At 42.3% G+C, this 21,080-nt stretch overlaps 1 protein-coding gene across 2 annotated transcripts in view; it reads left to right on the top strand.

Annotated features, from left to right (window-relative positions):
* Nucleotides 1-395: 395 nt before the first annotated feature.
* Nucleotides 396-21,080, top strand: part of EGF (epidermal growth factor) — a 62,497-nt gene continuing 41,812 nt past the window's right edge. Inside the window, exons 1-5 of one of the 2 annotated variants that reach the window (XR_727960.1) lie at nucleotides 396-604; nucleotides 9,949-10,080; nucleotides 15,087-15,286; nucleotides 16,258-16,439; nucleotides 19,395-19,625. Coding sequence is in view for 1 of the 2 variants with exons in the window: in XM_010161249.1 (XP_010159551.1) it covers nucleotides 478-604; nucleotides 9,949-10,080; nucleotides 15,087-15,286; nucleotides 16,258-16,439; nucleotides 19,395-19,625 (872 nt within the window). In the remaining variant the exon portion in view is untranslated. The remainder of the gene's footprint in view (nucleotides 605-9,948; nucleotides 10,081-15,086; nucleotides 15,287-16,257; nucleotides 16,440-19,394; nucleotides 19,626-21,080) is intronic. The other variant, XM_010161249.1, reaches the window with a different exon arrangement.

Genomic DNA, 21,080 nt, shown 5'->3' with positions numbered 1-21,080 from the left:
GCTCGCTCCCTGTACTCCACTGAGGGCTGCGGGGAACAGTTTGCCAAATTCGCTGCTTTTTAAGATTTAAACAGCAGCTTTGCGTGTTGCAAGGGAATTCGCAGCGATCCCTGTGAGCATTGCTGTTAAGCTGTGTTAAATTTGTGGCAAGTGTCAGGCATTTCATACTTGGCTTCCAAGAGAGGGGAAAAAAAAAAAAAGAGGAACGAAAGAGAGAGGAAAAAACCCCGTGTGTGAGGAAGAAATCTCCGAGGAATTTCTTCAAGGTTGTAGTCAGACACAGTAAGGGCTAAAGTGACAAGGGAAGCAAGGCAAAGATAAAACTTGGTATTGTGATAAGATGTCTGAGTGTAAAGGGGGAGATCGCAGAAGCCTTTGGGGATTACACGCGCTCATCTTGTCCTGGATATGACTGAATGCAAGATAGTTTTTCTCTAGTGACAGTGCAAAAAAAAAAAAAGAAATACCCTCAAGATTATGTTTCTCTTCCTTGTTGCTTTTTTGCCTTTGGTTTTTAAAATTGGTGTTGTCAGCCTCTCAGCTCTGCAGCACCGGAACTGTCCTAATGGATACCGATTAAAGACCGAAAACTCTGCCTGTGTAGGTAAGTTGCTGATCATTCGCAGATTAAGAAAATTGCATTTGTACTCTCTTAATTGAGATTTATGATTTTCACAGAGGTTTTTTTTTGTTTTGTTTTTGCTTTTTTTTCTTTTACAGACTGCTTGTGTGTTGTACTGGCAGAACTGAGAAATCAGCTTCTCGCTATCTTTTGCTTCTCCTAATGAACAGAACTCACTTTTTTTAGTGTGCTGTTCAGAAATCTGTCACCTCTCTGTCAGCTTAACTATCAGAAAGCAGGGTAAACTGTTATATGATCATGAAGAGATCTGAACTGTTCCCTACTTACCAAAAATTCCTTGCCATAGCTTTAATGTCTCTGTATTTTCAGTACGTGTGCACACACATATTCATGCTTCTGTATAGGTAAAATTTGTGTGTAGGTGTATTTTTTATTTCTGTATGCATAATGAAAGGTTATTTTAATGATTATATTCTAGTATATACATAGATGAAGGCTAGATAACTTTAAAAACTATGGGTTTTGGTGCATGTATCTCTGTGTGTTTATACTTAATAAAACGTCTCATGCGATAGACGAATTGCAGGTGTGTTTGACAGTGCGGTACTAAAGCCTGGATGGAATGTGGGACGCTAATATTAGTGTAATCGCCTCCTGTGAATTGAATGTGTGAAATGCAGGTTCTTACTCTTTACAAACTGTAAGCCAAAGAATGACAGAGCCCTTCTCCCTACCCTGCTACCTTGGAGATCATTTCTTTTTCAGAAAGCCAGAGCCAATGCAGTCGTGGGCTTTGCAGTAAGGAGATGAGGAAACACTCTCTAAGGATTCAAGCCAACAGACTTAGGGCTGGGAGTTAATGGGACCAGTCTAGACCTGGTTCTCCTTAACCTCAACCTGAAATACGTGCATTGTGTATGCCGTAGCCTCAGCAACTGTTGCCCTTTCCACAGCCTCTCCTCTAGGTCAGCACTGTTTGCTAATACGTATGCAGCTTCCACAAGCTGGTTGTGATGGGCGTTAGTTAGGATTTCTACTGGGTTGCCGAATTAAGAGCTCACGTGTAACAAGAGCATCCTACTGACGTAAATGAGATTGCTTGGCTATGGTTTAATGAGTCAAAATGCACTCTAAATGTTGACATTCAAAAGGCTGCAAAGATGTATTTTTTTATTTCTGTTGACATATTTTGCATATTGATGTACATCAGTTAATGGAGATAACCTGTACTGGATTATGTCTTTTCTGTTGCAAATTAGCTACATTCAGGTGCAGTAGGAACAGGGGACTCTAGATAAAGGACCAGAACAGAATGGTTCAGCAAACCCTGCAAGAAATAGAAATAGAAGTTGTCTTTCATGTAATAGCTAATGTTATTGTGACATAGAAGTGCCCAAGGCCAGGCTGGATGAGGCTTTGAGCAACCTGGTCTAGTGGAAGGTGTCCCTGCCCATGGCAGGGGGGTTGGAACTGGATGGGCTTTAAGGTCCCTTCCAACCCAAACCATTCTGTGATCCTATGATACTCTGAGCTATTCCATGTAACATAGAATAAATAAAAAATGTGCTAGGGCATATTTTTAGTTAGAGACAGCTGGAAAATAGGGGATTAAGCAAAGCTGAAATTTTGACATGAAACGTAAGACTGAAGGATGCTTCAGTGGCGTGGGTTCTTCTGTATGCTGGATACACAAGTCGTGTTCTGACCCGAAGACCGGACGTATGATATTCTAGTTCATTAATTACGTGAGTGGAAGCAAGTGGTAGGAAGCTGGAGGCAGGCTTTGAAGGTAATAGTGGGGATAAAAGCGGTGAGTGGGCGATGTGACTCATAGCACTGAACTGTGGACAACGGCAGCAAGCTCCGCTTGGTTCTTGGTGAGCTGTAATAAATACACCAATTGTAAACTGCTCTTTGTCATCTGTCACCATGGTGGCATGGTGGCATCCTGCCAGCCACCAGGACTACCCCGGATTGAGGTGGTGTCTGCTCTGTTAGTCAACTGTTACAAGGGACACTTAGGGGGAAGTGTGCAGGCTTTTCTAGATGTGTTTTCCATATTGCTCCTACAGATGAAGGTGAAGATCTTCTTACCTTGCTAAATAGCTCACTTCTTAATTAGTTCCTTTTATTTCTAGGGATATTCAAAGATCAAAGACCTTCTCATCCTGTGGAAGGATAATGAAATCTAACCCTAAATGTCTCACATAATTTTATACGGTTATTTTAAGAGAGATTATTTGAATCCTGACTCGATATGCCAAGACAGGAGAGGCCATTCAGCGGGGCTGTGTCCCCCACAACACACGGTCTGTGAGAAAATAGGGGAGAACTGAGCATGAGATCAGAACAAGGATGAGCATAGCAGTTTATTGGCAAGTTACGGTACAACTGGAAGCGTTTCTGCCATTTTGGCATTGACATCTTGATTTAATAGTTTTATTTTAAGCTAACGTCAGGACTGGGGACTGAGTTACATTTAAATAACTCGTCTTTCTTAGACCCTTGTGAAAACGTAGAACCTTCTACCTCTAAAGAAGAAAGTTCTGGGCTACACAGGAGTTATTCCTGCAAGGTAAAACCATGTGCATAGTTGGTCCTGGGAGAGCTTTGGTTTCTAACACTTGACCATAATATGCCAGGGGGTTGGCCCTATGGCTCTTGGAATGAGTTGCCTGTGCCCTCAGGAAGTACTGCTTTAACAGCACTGTTTTTTCTTATTTTGTGATGTATAGATGCTTTCCCCACTTGAGACCAAATTGTTTCCCACATGACACTTTAGATAAAGAAGCCCCTAGAGTAGCCCCTTGCATTATCAATTTTAGACTAGATACTAGGGCCTGTTAGTCTTGGGCTACCCTAGGTAAATATATTACGTTCTGGATACTGCAAGACTGGAGGTGTACTTTGGCTTCAGGGCTGACTTTGAATATTCATTTTGTAAGTTTTAAAAGCGAAGGAAGATAGTTGGTTAAAAAAAAAACAAAAACAAAAACAAAAACAAAAAAACCCAAAAAACAAACCCCAAAACTAACAACATTATAAAAAAGTTTTTGAAGAAGGCAAAACGCAACACACATTATGGAAGTTTTACCTAACTATAGGTTCTTAAATTCTGCACATCTCTACTAACTCCTGACGTTAACTGATCAGACCTTGTCACTTCTTCAGGGCTAACATGCTGCGCATTCCTACAGAGCTACAGCCTGCAACTGAAGGTGACAACTGCAGCTTTCTAGGTCAGCTCTTGCAGTCAGATGTCTCAAGCTCCCCTCCTTTCTTCCTCACCGTTCTCCACCCTCCTGCCATGGAGCAGTGGTGGTGCAGAATATTAAGTTATTCATCTCTCTATTAAGTCTTCAAATGAGCTAAATACTGGCTTCACTTTGCTCCATACAGCCTTCTGAAGAGACATTGTTAAAACTTACGATTTATTAGCTATCATTTATTATTATTATTTCTCTTATTCTGAGAAATATAAAATGCCCAAATCTTACTAATTCACACCTCTCCTTTCTCTGCGAGCACCGCATAAGGGGCAGTAAGGGCCAACGAAATGGGGAATTGTGGTGTCTGCCCCTGTCATGACATAGGGATAAATCTGTGGAGAGCCCGCTGTATCCCTCTCTATTTCAGAAGAGCTGTGGTCGAGGCATGCTTGTTTCCTTGTTTTCGGTAGCTGTCCTCCAGCTAGCTCACTTCATATTGTACTGCCTTGGGGAAAGAGGCTTAAAAATATTATGACCAAATAATAGTCAGGAATTCTTGAACATGGGTCTGAACCCACAGACCAATCCACAAGGAGATTCCCATTGAATTCTCTGGAAATTGGACCCAGCTGAATGTAGACAAATACTATCTTTAGCTGTAAAAACTCAGATCAGAATAGGAAGGCAGTGAATATGCTACAAGAAATGACAGAAATGGTGTCACATGAAGCTTAATCCTGAAGAGCGCTAAGCGCAGACTCCAGGACCAGTGGTTGATGCTGCAAGACTCGTCGTTGCTTTGCTCCATGGAAAATAGCAGATATTAATTTTGTGTTCTGTTTTAAACCAAACTGACTCTACATTCTGGTATCTAATTTGAAACCTGATTTTAAAGAGAGCTGGAGGACAGTATTTGCTGATGCCTTTCAAAGAGAGTGAGATGATAGCCCCGTGAACTCATCTTTGAAAGGCAAGCCAGTAACGGTAGTCGAAAGTTGCATGACCCGGGAAGTAGAGGTTCATTTTATAGTTACGGATTTATTTCAAAAGCAACCCAAATATATATCTTTTTTTTTTTTCAATTCCAGTGCCCAAACCTTTGAGATCTGAGTCCGGAAAGGTAGAAAACTAAAGACATTGTAGTCTCTTGAGATCTTTTTTTACCATTTCTCTTCAAGATGTCTCCAAGTAGTTTCTCAATTTTATTGCAATTCTAAATTTGGTTCTACTTGATCCTTGATTAAATCCTATGATTGCTCTTGCTGTCATACATCGGTGATATGATCACCTTTGTGGCTCAGGCCTGGAAAGATCCAGGAGTTGATAACCACCTTGTTGTGTTTCTTACCGTAGTATTTGAGCACCTCACAGCCTCTATCCTCTCAAAAGTTGTGAGTGATCAGGCTGTACTTCCAACTTCATTTAAAATTAGAGAGAAAACTTACTGAGCTGTGCCTCATCTATTTTATTGTGCCCTGCTGATAGATGGAGCACCTTTTTCCATTTCTGGCTGTCTTCTGTTCTTTGAGCCATATGCTTTTAACAAAGTAGATAAAGGATGGGCTGCTTTCTTTGTAACCTAGATGAAATTTCATGTTCAGCCTTGTTGAAAAGATTATGGTGGTGGCTAGATATAGCGGGCTGAATTAATCCCAAATCCAGCTCCACAGAAACCAAATCTGAGTGTGTGTATTGGCACATGTATATTTTATGTATATAATGTATGTGTTTGGGGCCATAATGAAATGCAAGTTCTGTCTCCCTGTGGTTTCTCTCTATCCCTGCCAGGCATATTAATGCTTCACCTTCTGCAATCAGAGCCTTTCTCAGGACTCTCAATAAAGTAGCATATTTGTATGCAAAGTCATTGAGAGCTGCCAACATCATGATGACATGATTCATCGCTTTTGCTGATTCTGAAGGCATTTTTTTTTTTTGCATAAAGAAGCCTTTGAGAACTGAGCAGAACCTCATTCTTCCTTTCAGGGCTGGCTGTCAAGGCACTGCAGACAGCTTTTGTGTTCACTAAGCCGATTTCTTTCACAGGGTAAAGTTCCCACTGGGGGATGTGGTTGCCAGGACACATAGAACAGCTACAGCAGGATGCAACTCCGCGCTTCGCTTCGGCACTAAGGGCGCAGGTGAAGGCACTGCTAGTTACACCTGAGGGATGGTTTGATGATCGAGTTCTCCTAAACCTTAAGAAACAGCCTATTTTTGGGGTTTTTTTTTTGTACTTCAAGCAAAGAAGAGAGCACGTTAAGCATGGGACCCTCTTCCACTCTTAGCGCCATAAAAGCCGAACGTCCACAGCTCTGCGGCGTGTTGTACAACAGCGTTGTGTGTCTTGGCCATTCCCCTTTACCGCAGGAAGGGTCACTCTCTGGTGGCCAAGTCGCCTGTTGCCGCTGCGCCCTTGGTCTCTTATTGGGTGGTTATTCTTCCACTATAACCTTTCTTCAGCTGGGGCGATACCTCGCTTTTGGGTATGTGTGGGATTTGCTTCGTCGTGTGAATTTTGGTGGTGATGAAAAGGGGCAGATTGATAACCCTGAAATCCTCTCTTCACGTACAATTTCTGGGGAGGCAGCGTAAATCCTTGTAGGCTGATCCATCAGCGCGCTGTTTCTTGGAGGGTCAGGTTTGTGTGCTCCTATAAAGCTGAAAAATCCATCCTGTAACTAGCAAGTCATTGTCCTGTTGCCTTGGTACATAGCCCAGTAACCTGTGCTTGGTTAAAGCGTGTCTTCCCAGTCTGATCTTGACTTGAGAATATCCACTGATGTTTTTCACACCTTCACAGGTTTTTTGGGTAACTAGTCCCCTTATTGAATCACACTGCCTGTTAAAATCGTCTGTTACCTGGTCTAGTGGAAAGTGTCCCTGCCCATGGCAGGGGGGTCGGAACTAGATGGGCTTTAAGGTCCCTTCCAACCCAAACCATTCTGTGATTCTATGATTCTATGAAAATGTGAATTTAATGTCTGAAGTTGATTTCCCTGGCTTCAGTTCTCAGCCTTTGTTAATCTTTCCTACAAAAGATTATATATTTTCCTATAGAAAATCTGGTACTTTTTCTTTGAGAAGGGATTTATATACTGCGGTCAGTCCTTCTCCCCAACTTCTTTCTGATAATCTAAGCAGACTGAGCTCTTCAAGTGTCTCACAGAAAAGCACTTTTCCTTACCCACAAATCAAGCTTTTTGTCCTTGTTGTATACACTTCCTAATTTTTCAGGATCCTTTAACAACTGATAACTGAGAAATACAGACAGCATGCCAAGATAGCCTGACCACTGCCACATACAGAGGTAAAATTATTTCCCCACTGTCACCCATTTCTCCTGTATGATATGTGTTGTGGTTTGAATTTTCTTGCCTGGTAACATTCTAATAGGTCAGCTTTCTGTCCAGTATGAACCCAAATCCTTGTCAGCGTAAGCAACCTTCCAGATGCAATCTGTAGGTCAGGTCTATCTTATTTAATGTGCTCTTTATTGTGATTGAATAATAGTCCTTTCATCAGCATTTCACATTGCTTAGTCAAATGGTCTCTGTCTTGAGAAATCTCGTATCTACACTGTTGGTTTTGTCACCCGTAGTTGTGTTTCCTCTGAGATATAACGTTTTTAACAAGCCACTGTTATCATAAAAGTGTATTGGCTGATGTGAACTGCAGTATAGCCTTTGTCAGCAGCCTTGCACCCGCTTTCGTACTGGTGACTAGATCAGGTTAACAACTACTCTGGCTTAGTCAGCCAGTTACTCCAGTTGCAAACCAGTGCATCAGGGAGAGATACAAACAGTGTTCATGGCTGCGGGCTCCTTCACGTCTCTGCTAACGCTGATGAGCGGAGGTCACCAAAGCCCTCCCGGATGGGTTATCCAAGAGCCCTTTAGCTGTAAGGACATCCAGGCAATGTTAGCCAGAGTAGGTAGGTTTAAAACAGCAACCTGGTGCTCACGGTTTCTGTAGCCCACTAACAAAACTCTAAGCCAGTCAAACCTCTCTAGAGATGGGATTTGGAGGAGTTATTCCTTTAATGCTGTGGGGAATGGCATGTATATCCCCAGTCTGTGAGAAAATATGGTCCTGAAAGCTGATTGTTTGAAGAAGATTGGGGTTAGAATTAGAGTGCTTTATGGAATTAAGTTGCTGAAAATGCTCCTGCTTTACCTTTGTAACCAGAAATCAGCTGCATGTGCTCTGATTACGTTTCATATGATGTCAGGTTAGTTCATCTGTTGTATGGCAACATTCCCGAGTCTGTACAGACTCTCTCTTAGAACAACTTGGATACCTGACTCAGAAGAAAACCCCTAAACACTTCTGCTGCATGCAATACTTCAAAGGGTTGAAGGAGACAGTTTCCCAGAGGAATGGGGTACCAGAGCTCTGGTTGCTTAGCTCTCCCCAGGTAACTGCGAGAGAAAGTTTATTTGAAAGTGCTGGTGTGAGTTGGTTAAACTGCATTTGATTGCAGTTATCGTGAGATGACATTTCTGACCTTCTTTGAATTAGGGGAATGCTCACCTAACACTCACAGACCTCCTGAAGCACTGGGATAATTTGTATTTGATTTAAATGATCATCTAAGATAAGTTATCCAAGGAAAAGCCCTTCTGCTGCTGCCCTAAATTCTTGATCAGGAATAGAGAAAAAAAATTTTGTGAGATAGGCATGGAGTAACTCAATACATATATGTAATTTTGGTTATAAACCAATGTCCTTTAGTGACTTAATGAAATCATAGAATCACAGAATGGTTTGGGTTGGAAGGAACCTTAAAGACCATCTAGTTCCAACCCCCCTGCCATGGGCAGGGACCCCTTCCACTAGACCAGGTTGCTCCAAGCCTCATCCAGCCTGGCCTTGAACACTTCCAGAGATGGGGCATCCACAGCTTCTCTGGGCAACCTGTCCCAGTGCCTCCCCACCCTCTGTGGGAAGAATTCTTTCCTAATGTCCCATCTCCATCTCCGTTTTCAAATTTAAACCCATTCCCCCTGGTCCTGTCACTACAGGCCCTTGTAAAAAGTACCCCCCAGCTTCCTTGTAGCCCCTCCAGGCACTGGAAAGGGCTCTAATGTCTCCCCGGAGCCTTCCCTTCTCCAGGCTGAACACCCCAACTCATATGTGTGTCTTTAAAATAATTTGTGTTGATTCCTTTTTTCCTGTGTGTTCAAAGTCAGGCATTAAAAGCCATAACAAAAGCCACTGACATCAAATAGATCTTGGGCAGGGAAAAAGCTGCTCCATAGAGCAACCCTCGCAGTGGTTATACACGAAATGCCTGGATATGGTACTGTCAGATAGCAAGCACCTTGGGAAGTTGCTATCAGATGCATTTGTTTTCAGTAGGAGCTGATGTTTATCTAAATTTTCTGGGACAATCATCCATAGTACTGCCAAAGAGTTTAATTCTTTTCCCCCTTGGTGTAAAATATGTTCCTCCTTTATATTTTTTTTTAATAAAGTCCTTAATTTAGGACTTTAACTGGTAGTTACTGCTTCAAGTCCTGATAAAACATCATAAATACCTCAAATATCTTTTAATTCCTAAAGGCTTTAGCCTAATCTACCAGTTAAAAGTCAAGTTTCTAATTAGTTTGCTAATTGTCTTGGTTTGCGCTTGTTGCTGTTGGTATATAGTGTGGCTTTTTTAGTGTTTTGTATGTATTTTTGAGACCTGACTCAAACAAAAACGAGGTGAATGTGGAAATCAGTGCTGTGGCAGTCTGTTTGTTGCTTTGCAAATTTCATTAATTTGTTGACAAAGTTATTACTGTGGAAGCAGCTGCAGGCAGCATTTGCATAGTGATAACGCAAATCACAGAAATTAAGTACGAGCCATGTCTTTTCCCTGTGTTTGGACAATCAGAGACCAGAGTGCCCAGACACTAGGGAGAATGGTAATTTCCCTGGACGGTCTTCCAGAAGAATAAAAATGACTGTGCATGTGACAACGGACAAAACAATAATTCTGCAACCGATGCATGAAGCAATGCAGCCATCCTCCTCTCCATTTTAATGATGGGATATGAAATTCTGTGACCAATTTATCATTGGACAACTATGTCAAGGATATTCTTTCTTTTCCCTTTTTTCTACTTTCGCTAGCTGAATTTTCCTGATCTGTTCAAAACCCTGTTTCAGATATCGATGAATGCCTTGAAGGCGGTTTGGGAACCTGCGGCCAAACCTGCATCAATGTTCCTGGGTCCTATGTCTGTTCCTGTTTGCCCGGCTACACTTTGGATATCGACAAACGATCTTGCTATGTGAACGGTAAGGTCATTTTCTTTTTTGATCTCTAAAAAAGAGCTGTAGAGATTTAGTGAGCATTATTCTTCAGTGATCCATGCCCAGCTGGTTCCTACTGGGCAGCGATTGGGGTGCTCTGGTTCACTGATGGAAAAACTATCTCCTCTACTGTGTGGGTAAGCAGCAAGGCCAAAAGTGGATACCACCCAACAATGATGGTGGAGAAGAGAAAGTATGATGATAGGAAGATGAATGAATGCATGAAAATGAACAGGACTAAGCAATGGCTCCCTGTTCCATATGTACACTCTCTGTGTGTGCTTGGAACTCTAAACTCTCTTACCCATCCCTACTACATCCAGGAAAACATGGCAATACACAAGATTTTACTGGTTTTGCCTCTTTCACTGTGTTGGCATTGATGTCTGTCCAGTGTGTTCTAGGCACAGTGCTGTGAAATCATAAGCAGGAAGCCCTTATTTTTGGTTTGGCCCTTTGGCAGTTTCTTGACAGGAGTGCTACTGTGAGTTCTTTCTCACTCTTGCTCTGTCCTGAGTGTATAAATTGATTTTTTGAATGCGTAAGATGCATTTAAATTTTAAAAGTTTTTAGCCCTTCTAACAGGAAACCATCCACAGCCATGGCCTTTGGATAACATTCACTTTGTCCTCAACGGACACTACCCAGGGAAGATAATCTAGTTGGATTTTATTGATTGGTTTCATAGAATCATAGAATGGTTTGGTTTGGAAGGGACCTTAAAGATCATCTAGTTCCAACCCCCCTGCCATGGGCAGGGACACCTTCCACTAGACCAGGTTGCTCAAAGCCTCATCCAGCCTGGCCTTGAAGACATCCAGGGATGGGGCATCCACAGCTTCTCTGGGCAACCGGTCCCAGTGCCTCACCACCCTCTCTGTGAAGAATTTCTTCCTGATATCTAATCTAAACCTCCCTGATTTCAATTTATACCCATTACCCCTTGTCCTATCACTACAGGCTCTTGTAAAAAGTCCTCTACCAGTACCCTTGTAGGCCCCCTTCAGATAATGGAAAACTGCAATGAGGTCTCCTCGGAGCCTCCTCTTCTCCAGGCTGAACAAGCCCAGTTCTCGCAGCCTGTCGTCATAGGAGAGGTGCTCCAGCCCTCGGAGCATCTTCGTGGCCTCCTCTGGACTCGCTCCAACCGGTCTGTATCCTTCTGATATTGAGGGCTCCACAGCTGGATGCAGCACTCCAGGTGGGCTCTCACCAGAGCAGAGTACAGGGGCAGGTTTATTTTAGATGTTACATTATACTTTGGATATTGCATCTAAAGTATGAGAATAATAGAAACATGGAATGGTTTGGGTGGGAAGGGACCTTAAAGATCATCTAGTTCCAAGCCCCCTGCCATGGGCAGGGACACCTTCCACTAGACCAGGTTGCTCCAAGCCTCATCCAGCCTGGCCTTGGACACTCCCAGGGATGGGGCATCCACAGCTTCTCTGGGCAACCTGTCCCAGTGCCTCCCCACCCTCTGCGGGAAGAATTTCTTCCTGATATCTAATCTAAACCTCCCCACTGTCAATTTAAACCCGTTACCCCTTGTCCTGTCACTCCCTGCCCTTGTAAAAAGTCCCCCCCAGCTTCCTTGTAGCCCCTTCAGGCACTGGAAGGCTGCAATAAGGTCTCCCCGGAGCCTTCTCTTCTCCAGGCTGAACAAGCCCAGTTCTCGCAGCCTTTCATCACAGCAGAGGGGCTCCAGCCCTCGGACAATCTTCGCGGCCTCCTCTGGACTCGCTCCAAGTGGTCAATATCCTTCTGATGTTGAGGGCTCCACAGCTGGACACAGCACTCCAGGTGGGGTCTCACAAGAGCAGAGCAGAGGGGAGAATCCCCTCCCTCGACCTGCTGGCCACACTTCTCCTGGTACTCCTGATGAGGAGGGAATGCTCTGAAGTTCCCCTCTCCATCTTGGTTTTGCCTGCTTTTGGTTTTTGTCTGAGATATGCTACAGCTCCCTTCTGATCCAGGAGCTCAGATTTTCTTTTTCTGACTGATGTTTGCCTGGGACTTTCCCTAATGTGGAGATGGGATACGACAGGGCATGTTTCTGACCGAAGAAGTCGGAGCTGTACTTGAGTCCCTGCGTATGTAGCCTTTGGGACCATGAGCAGAACCAAAAGTATTCTGCGCATCTCCCAGATTGGCACCAACACACTCAGTTCAGTCAGCTCCTAGAATCATCGTTATTGACAGCAACACCTGACTCACAATGACCCAAGATGGATATTTGTAGTCCTGCCCCAACCTCTATCCCCTTAAATAATTATTTAAATCAAATGTTTTGTAAACTCTTTACTTCTGAAGAGAAGTGAAAACAGACGTTACCTCACAGTGACATATGCACATGGGTATCTTTCAAAGAACAAGCCTATCTGACTGTTGGAGGACACTAATTATTTTTAGCGTTATTGCTGACATTTATAGAATCAGTAGAAAGTGAATGATGGTTCAGAAGCTACTGTGATGGATAAGGAATCCCTGATTCTAGGTATAAACCCTCCTGTAGTGGGTACAGCAAGTGAAATACCCTCATGTTTTAAAGGCAGGAAGCTCTTTGATGCACATGTTGTTCACATGTTCATTAAAGTCGTGATAACATTGTCCCAAATGTGACTGGTGCCTCAGCAGTCAAAGTTAGATTTGTTTGGTCCCTGTTCCATTTACAACCCTCATTCATGGGTACCTAATAGGAAAATCAGAGAGTGGAAAGGACAAAAACAAATACAAATGCTCTTGGTGAACTAATTGGCAAAAATGCATGCAGTACAGCTGTCAAATTCCTGAGATAAATCAACCTTGCTACACTTCACCGTTCATTTACCATTTACGTAAAGCAAGTCTTCATAGCTTAAATATTCTCACATGGGGTTGCTCAGTGCAAATAGCAGCAGAAAAAACGAGTCACTAGAATCCTAGAAGCAGCTGTTACAACTGGGCGATAGCTGGAAAACTTGGCGTACACAAGAGTCTGTCAGTAGAGCTACCGAGTGCTGATCATCTTCGTTGTGAACAGAAGAAAATTACACCTCGGTGCTTGTTGGAACTTCTGCCTAACTTACTCTTCACCTGGGGAGATCAAAATTGGTCTCAGTCCTCTGCTGTGAAAGGGGTTGAACCAAACCACCTTACAGTCGCGATGAAGGTGGAACAGCTGGATAAAATTTGTAAAGTGACGTCTGTTGAATTTAAGACCTCAGGTTTCATGCTAATAGTAAAGATATTTAGTTAAATGTTTGAAAAACTGGTCAATAAAACCAGTTTAATTTTCAAACATATGTATGCAAGAAAAATGGTGATGGTGCATCTTGGATAACATCCATCCCTGAGAAATGGAGAATCGCTTTGCATTGCCGGAAGATCAATTCAACAAGTTATTAGACAGGCTTGAAAGATGCCGTTTTGTTGGAGCTGTATCAACAATTGCATTTCAGAATCACTTGGTTAGAGCACTGCTTGTATGCCATAATCTGGTGTTTCAGGCAACCGTGTTCTAAATCCCCCCAGCATTACCACCACAATGAACTTCCTTCTTTGAATGTTGTTTTAGTGGTAAATTAAAGACTAGGCCTTATACCCCACTCCCCACCTCCACCCCCTTTTTTTTTATAATTAGAAAAAAACCCAAACCAAATATTTCTTTTTAAAATGAAGGCTAAATTGTGACTGGTTATATAAACTCCTTTCCTCTGCTACAGGATTGATAGACATCATAATATTCAAATTACCTAAATGATGACCATTGTGGTTTGCAGATGCAGTAAAGATTCCTTGAGCAATCTTAACCATGCCCTGTGGTGATATTCTAAGATAACAAGGAGGACTTGATAAAACTGGGCTGGTGGTATAATCTGCAGCGCCAACTGTTAGGTCCTACTAATTGTACTTCCATACTTATCACCCAGTTTTAAGGCTGGATTAAGGCTATTTGGTTTCTCAGCGCTTTCAGCCTTAATTGGACTTCTAGAGTTTGGGGCATAATTGGAATAACATGGAAAAGTTTCATTTTAACACATGTTAAGTTACTGATACGCTTCAGCCTTCACCCAGTATGATTTTTGTCTGGAAGGAGTTGCTGCTGTTGAGCTTAAAGAGTTTTAAGCTTTATGTTTCCTTCAGCCCTCTGCGTCACAAGAAACCTCCACAGTCTCTAGCTTCTTCCTTTGCCGTGTCTCAGGATCTTCAATTTCCCTGTTTCAATACTTAAAGTGAGACTCCAGACCACCTCTCTGTGACAAATTCTTGCTGTAGCGCAATAGTTGGGAGCGGTCTTCAGCTTGGAGACGCATCCATGGCATAATTCTCCCAACCTCTGTTGGCATGCATGAACTCTGACCAGGCTGTAGGGTTTGGGATTAGTGGTAACAATCTCTGCAATCTCAGGCTCATGACAAATTTTTGAGCTAACTTTCAGAATTAAATGTGAAAGGACCATTACATTTATATCTTATTGGTTCTCTGTGATATGCCTGGGAAGTTATAATTAAAATATGAGAGAGATGGTTAGATCCTGATCTTTCTCTTTGGCTAGTATAATACTGATGAGAACTTAAGAGAAGGCTCTGGGGAGACCTTATTGCAGCCTTCCAGTACCTGAAGGGGCTACAAGGAAGCTGGGGGGGACATTTTACAAGGGCAGGGATTGACAGGACAAGGGGTAACGGGTTTAAATTGAAAGTGGGGAGGTTTAGATTAGACATCAGGAAGGAATTCTTCGTGCAGAGGGTGAGGAGGCGCTGGGACAGGTTCCCAGAGAAGCTGTGGATGCCCCATCCCTGGAAGTGTCCAAGGCCAGGCTGGATGAGGCTTGGAGCAACCTGGTCTAGTGGAAGGTGTCCCTGCCCATGGCAGGGGGTTGGAACTAGATGGTCTTTAAGGTCCCTTCCAACCCAAACCATCCTGTGATTCCATGATTCTATGATAATGCAGCAAAAGTGCAATGCTTACCTGTTAAAATTGGTCTTTTTTTGTTTTCCTCACACCAGACCCTGCACCATTCCTACTTTTTAGCCATGGAAATGCCATCTTTAGAATTGACACCGAAGGGACCAATCATGAAAGATTGGTGGCTGATACCGGTCAGTCAACGGTTATGGATTTTCATTATACAGAAGAGAAAGTGTATTGGGTAGACTCAGAAAGGCGACTACTTCAAAGAATTCACCTGAATGGCACAAAACGAGAGGTAAAGTAATCAGGTCTCTGGAGTCCTCCAAGTTAATGGGCGTAAACTCCTCCACGGAAACCTTTAGGTACAATTCTGCCGTTTGTGTTCCTTGATTAGCACTTCAGACTTATTAAGTAGGTTTTGCTGTTGTAATAGTACTTATGATCCTGATTCTAGGCTGTTTTACTGGCATTCACAGGACATTTAGTATTTTGTGTGGACTGAGTGAAGTGGAGTTAAAAATGAAGGAGAGGAAATTCAGACAAAGTAAAGCTTTGAAGACAATAATGTTTCTATCAGTTTTAAATTAATCCCTGGCATTATGGAAGTTTGTCTTCCAGATTACTGTAACTCCAACTGGCACAAATGGTATGAGAAGAATGCGCTTGAATTCCTCCTCATTTTTTCTCAAACCTTTTATTGGTTTCTATGGTTGCATAAATGCTTCTTTTAGCACTTCACCCTTTGTTCAGAAGGAGCTGTGCAGTTCATTGCGTCTGGCTGATTAAGAAGGGCAGACAGGCTGTTGTGGCTGAACCTCAATGCTGGGAGGGCCTTCTTTTGTTTGGGAGAGGTGGCTGGTGTTCCTGTACCCATGTGGAGTCTTCACTGATGTGTTTTACACTGATTTTTAAGGATCAGGGTCCAGCAACTGTGTGTTTAGGGAGTCTTCCATCTGTAACAGTACAGGTCTGGTGTGCCAAATGCAAGAAGTCATAGCTAAAAGATTAATTCAGTGTATTTCTCATGGAGAATAGTTTCCTCTTTCACAGGATGTCACTCAGTTCAGAAGGGGTATGTGTTAGTACAAAGGCTGAATGAAAGTGATTAATAATGAGAAATATCTACAAGTCCGAGAGAAAATGAAGCAGGCGAAGGAATGAAATGGGAAGCTTCAGTCTGGCCCTCTATTCTCTATATTGAAAATCAAGTTTAGGATAATCGTTATGATGCTTCTTGTCAACCTTTTTTGTTGTTGATGTTTACAGAGACTGTGTTACATAGACAAAGGCATTTCAGGATTTGCTGTCGACTGGATAAACCATGACATCCTCTGGGCCAATAGGCAGAAAGCAACCATAGAAGCGACAGATATGAATGGGAAGAAACGCCGAGTCCTTCTAAGAGACGTTGGTCGTCCCACAAGGATTAGCATTGATGCTGAGCTAAGGTAATTTTAACTAGGTTAGTAATTTCATTGAAAGGGACTCAAAATATGCAAAGCACTATGATTGTGGTTTACAGGCTGCTGGGCTAGTCTGTGTACAGTATATTGTCTATTATCTAATACCTCCTCGAACTTTGATGGAAGAGGATAAAAGGTTAATAAGCATATAAGAGAGAAACAGAGACGTGGGTGAAAAAAGCCCATTGAAGCCTAATGCAGAATCTAGAGCTCTTGGTCGTCAGGGAAAAATTTGCTAGTGAGGAGGTCTAGGGAAAAGAGGCGTTGCTTGTCCTTTCTCAAAGACAGCAAAGCTTCATGGCAGCAGGAAGCAGGGTTGGATCAGCAAGGGGAACGATGCCTGCAAATGCTGGGAGTCACTTGGGCTCACTTAGAACATAAATTGTTATTTTCTGAAAGAAAAGCCTAAACTTACAGTTTTGCCTCTGTTTCCCTTGTCTCTTTGTCATTTGCTCTGAATATTGGTTCTGACGCTACTACTGCTGGTAATTTGGCCTTCATAAAGATGCTTCTTTCAGTTTCAAGCCACTGACACTGAGAACCATGCTCATGCAAGCCATTTGGCCTCCTCAAGAGTTATCAGTATGAATTGTCATGGTAGTCTCTCCGTCCTAATTTCCCTTTGCACATAAGCCTCTTCCATTAAAGTTGCAGAAGTAAAAGCTTGAGGAGACTTTGCTACTCTTTCATCCAGCAAAAGCTTGGCTTTGTTGCCACTTTTGATCTGCAGTAAAGTTGCTCAGCAGTGCGTGAAACTATTTTAGTATTGTCTTATGTGTCCTTTCCTAGTACATTTATACATAAACCAACCTTCTGCTGCTAGCAGCATTCCTAGTATTCTTTGGAGTCATCTGGGGGGATTTAAAGGCCTGAACATCAGCCTATATATATGTATATATATATATTTTTTTTTTTAATAGGCTCTTGAATATAGTATTTACCAATCTTGGAACTATTCACGAGTCCTCAAACCCACTGTCAAATGCCATCAAAACACGTATTACAAATGACATTTTAGGAATATATTTGCTGGACTTACACGAAAGTTTGGGGAGACTCAAGTGCATGTATTCACCTAAGTGTGATGCGCCGTGTATAAAAGCTGTACTCATGAGTTTACAGGGATGCCAGACAGGTGATAATAAACTGTGAAGAAAGTAGACTCCACAAAGTCTAACATCATTTTTATGCCTTATGGCAATTGGCTGGTATGGAAACCCTGAGGGCTCTATTTTTCATGTGAAGTGAATTAAAACTAAGCATAAACATGAGCTAAATCTGTATTAAAAATTACTTCCTTCAAATATATTCAACAGTGAAGGTCAATGCGATACCCTAATAATAGAGTTTTTATCAAAAGTTGTGCCTGGATATTAGCAGTGATAGGGTTATTTTAGCAGTAGTAATATAACTATTGCTGTGAGATTGATTTTATTTTTAAAGGTGTTTAGAAATTATGAAAAATAAGGATTAAGACAAAAGAAAAATGGAGGACAAAGGCAGTAAGGACTGGCAGTTACTCAAACCAGTTTCTAGTCTTCATTGTTCCTTTGTCTTCCCGTTTGTTGATATCGTATGTTGTCCCTACACTGATTTGCAAGTGTTGTGCGTAGAGACTGTAACCACTTTTGTTTCTTATTTTCCTTATCTGTAAAATGAATCCTAGCATTGGTCCAAACTTTCAGAGTACTGACATTTCTTAAATAACAGGTGCTATAGAAATACAAGCAGATATTAATAAAGTGTTTTAAAATGGCAATATAAGTTGGGCTGTCCTGGAACTATATTTTCACTTATGTATTTAATAACCTAAGATAACTGTAGAATATGTAATAGTGAAGAGAGACTGAGAAGCAGAGCCTGATTCTTCCTACTGGTTTAGGTCCCTTGCCAGTGAGATCTAATCCATTCTGGGGCCTTTAACAAAATACTAAAATAATCATACTAAAGCTGGCTTTATGCTACATTGTTTTGTACATATAAATTCTGCAATTTTTGTGAAGACACAGCAAAATGATGGTGATGTTTGGGATTTTTGCGTATTGGAAACCAAAGTAAAGAATCTAAACCAAAACAAAAAATACAGTACACATGAATGAGGGATAACTTGCTATTTTGGAAGAACTGTTGTTAACCTTAGCCTCATCAGTAAATCTGCATTCTGACCCATGAATAACTTGACATATAAGCAGCTTCAGTGTGTGACTGTTTTGAGTATTGTAGCTGTATTTTGACTGTGTCTTAATTTAATGACAGCATAGTCCGGCTGCTGTAACCAGTAGGAAGGTAGAAAGAAATGAGAACAATAATAGAGATGCTATTTTTAAGTTAAGCACTTAAGTGATGTGTTCAAGCTAGAGTTTCTGGAGATACATTCCTCCCCCGAGGGCAATGCGTATCTGCCTCAAAGATGTGCCTTTCCCCAGGTTTTTAGGAGTTCCCTGTAGATTTGAGAGGTTATTCCCATTTCCTTCTCTGACTGCATGGCCAAATAAAGCAGAGAGCAGACAGTGTGCTTCGTGGTTAAACTGGGCTGATTCCTCCTTGACCTTCATGAGAGAAATTTCTAGTACCTCACTGCTTCCTGAACAGTCATGTAGCCTCTGATAGAAACATATTTATTAAAATGACAAAACAACCCTTAGTGGTAATAATGTTTCTGTTAAACAGACAACGCTTTGTTGTCAATAATTATTTCCACTCTTAATAGGAGTATGTTAAGGGGAGACGTGTTTGGGTCTTCCCTGAAATAAGTGAGTGTGTATTAAGGAAGCCCCTTGCTTTATTGCTAGTTTTGGTTCTGAAAGCACTGTGGCAAGACTGAAAAATTCAGTATTCGGAGCAACTAAACAAGGAGTGTGTAGCAGTGATGCGAACTTGCAAATATGGGTTTGGTTGGTTTGCTTGCTGGTTTTCATAACACGCCTCTCTTGCCTGCAGGCTGTTATTTTGGTCTTCAGAGGGTACAGTTTCCAGCATACACCGAGTGTCCCTCGCTGGAAGTGGTGTGAGAAATGTTTTAAGAACCACAGATAAAATAAAGGCCATCTCTCTCGATTTGGTTGACACAAGGCTGTACTGGATCCAACATGACCACGGGAAAGAAGTTTCCCATATTGGATCGTGTGACTATGATGGCAGAGCTGTTAGTTTGCTCAAGAATTCTGTCCGGTAAGTTTTCCTGAGCTTGCCAGAAGTAAAACACTCACGTACCAGGGATACAGTTAAGCTCTCTTCCTCATTCTCCCTTTTATTTTGTCAGCTCATAGCAGAATAAGGAGCATAAAGTGTAGTGTGAACAGGCCATAACTGTAAATCTACAGCTACTGATAGGAAAATGGGAAATAGTCACTGTTGTAAGGATAATACTGCCACTAAATACTCTCCATCTTCCAAGCTTTTAGCAAATGATAACTACTTGATCCTTAGAAATCCTCTCTGAGTGTTCGTTAGTGGCCTTTTTCTGCAGATAGAGAAGCCAAAACCAAAGAGATTAAATGGTTTGTCCAAGGTCACAGTGGGTGAGCTCAGGTGTCTGAGCTGTGCTGAAGAGACTGAGCTAGATCAGGTCTTTCCTATCCTCCTCTAAGCCTGTTGTCCTCCTTCGCTGCCAGGGGGGAGGCTGGGATAATGCCCTGTGCTCAGGCTTCCCGGGAAGCGTCAGCAGGGGTGGTGAAAACTGTCCTACTCAACAGACTCCTTCCCCTCTGCTCCCTGGGGCTAAGCGCAGCTGAGGGGGCTGTTGGACCCATGTGGTTTTGGGGGCTGTTAATATTTGGCCTTTGTGCTTTGCAGTGGTAGAGATGCTCCATGGTGAGGAACATTTTCGGCTGAGATACTCGGGAAAAAGTTAACTTATGGCACTACAGTTTCTGTCGGTGTGGCGTAATAAGGATTGCCAACTGCAAAATGGGAAAAATCCACCGTTTCACTGGCCTGCTGGTTTAAATATGCAGCACAGCATTTGCATATGATAAACACAAAGCTGGTTTCTCCCTACGCTGCCAGAACACACTGAATTTTCCCTTACCTTTTTTCCCTTTCTCCCTCGGGTTGGCTGGTGTTCACTAGGTCATCAACACTTTCCCTTTGAGCCTGGGGAGTATGGATTCTCCTTTTTCCACCTGGAATGTGTATGAGAAAGTGGAGGTCAAAAGTATTTTTTTTTGCTTTTCCTCTTATTTAAAACTGGTCCCTTTTCCAGTTCCTGCTGGCTGCTATAACTGACCAGCGAATGGAAACTAAATGCCTGCAATAGGGGAAGCAGCAAGATGGATTTAAGAATGCTCTACTCCTACCCCTCCATCCACAACCCTGATTTCCTGGGACAGTCAGAAGTGTCAGAGCAGGCACTGGAAATTAGGAGATAGGGGAACTTATCTGACCTACATCCCTCAACAAAGCAAGTGTCTGGGTTAGTTGCTGGGTTCACCAGAAGCAGGGTGATACCTAGGCTTTTTCTGCCAATGGAGTGAGTCCTGAACAACAGCTCATATAACCTGTGGGAAATGCAGGTTATCCATTTTGCATCTATTTCTTGCAAATCTGCAGGATTCTGGGTGCTGGATTATTTGGAAAAGCCTCTGGCACCTCATCAGATTCTCATATGATAATATAAGATATAAG

This window comes from Eurypyga helias, unplaced genomic scaffold, assembly GCF_000690775.1.
Source record: "Eurypyga helias isolate BGI_N326 unplaced genomic scaffold, ASM69077v1 scaffold7361, whole genome shotgun sequence".
NCBI lineage: Eukaryota > Metazoa > Chordata > Aves > Eurypygiformes > Eurypygidae > Eurypyga > Eurypyga helias.
This window is presented reverse-complemented; position numbering and strand designations above follow the sequence as displayed.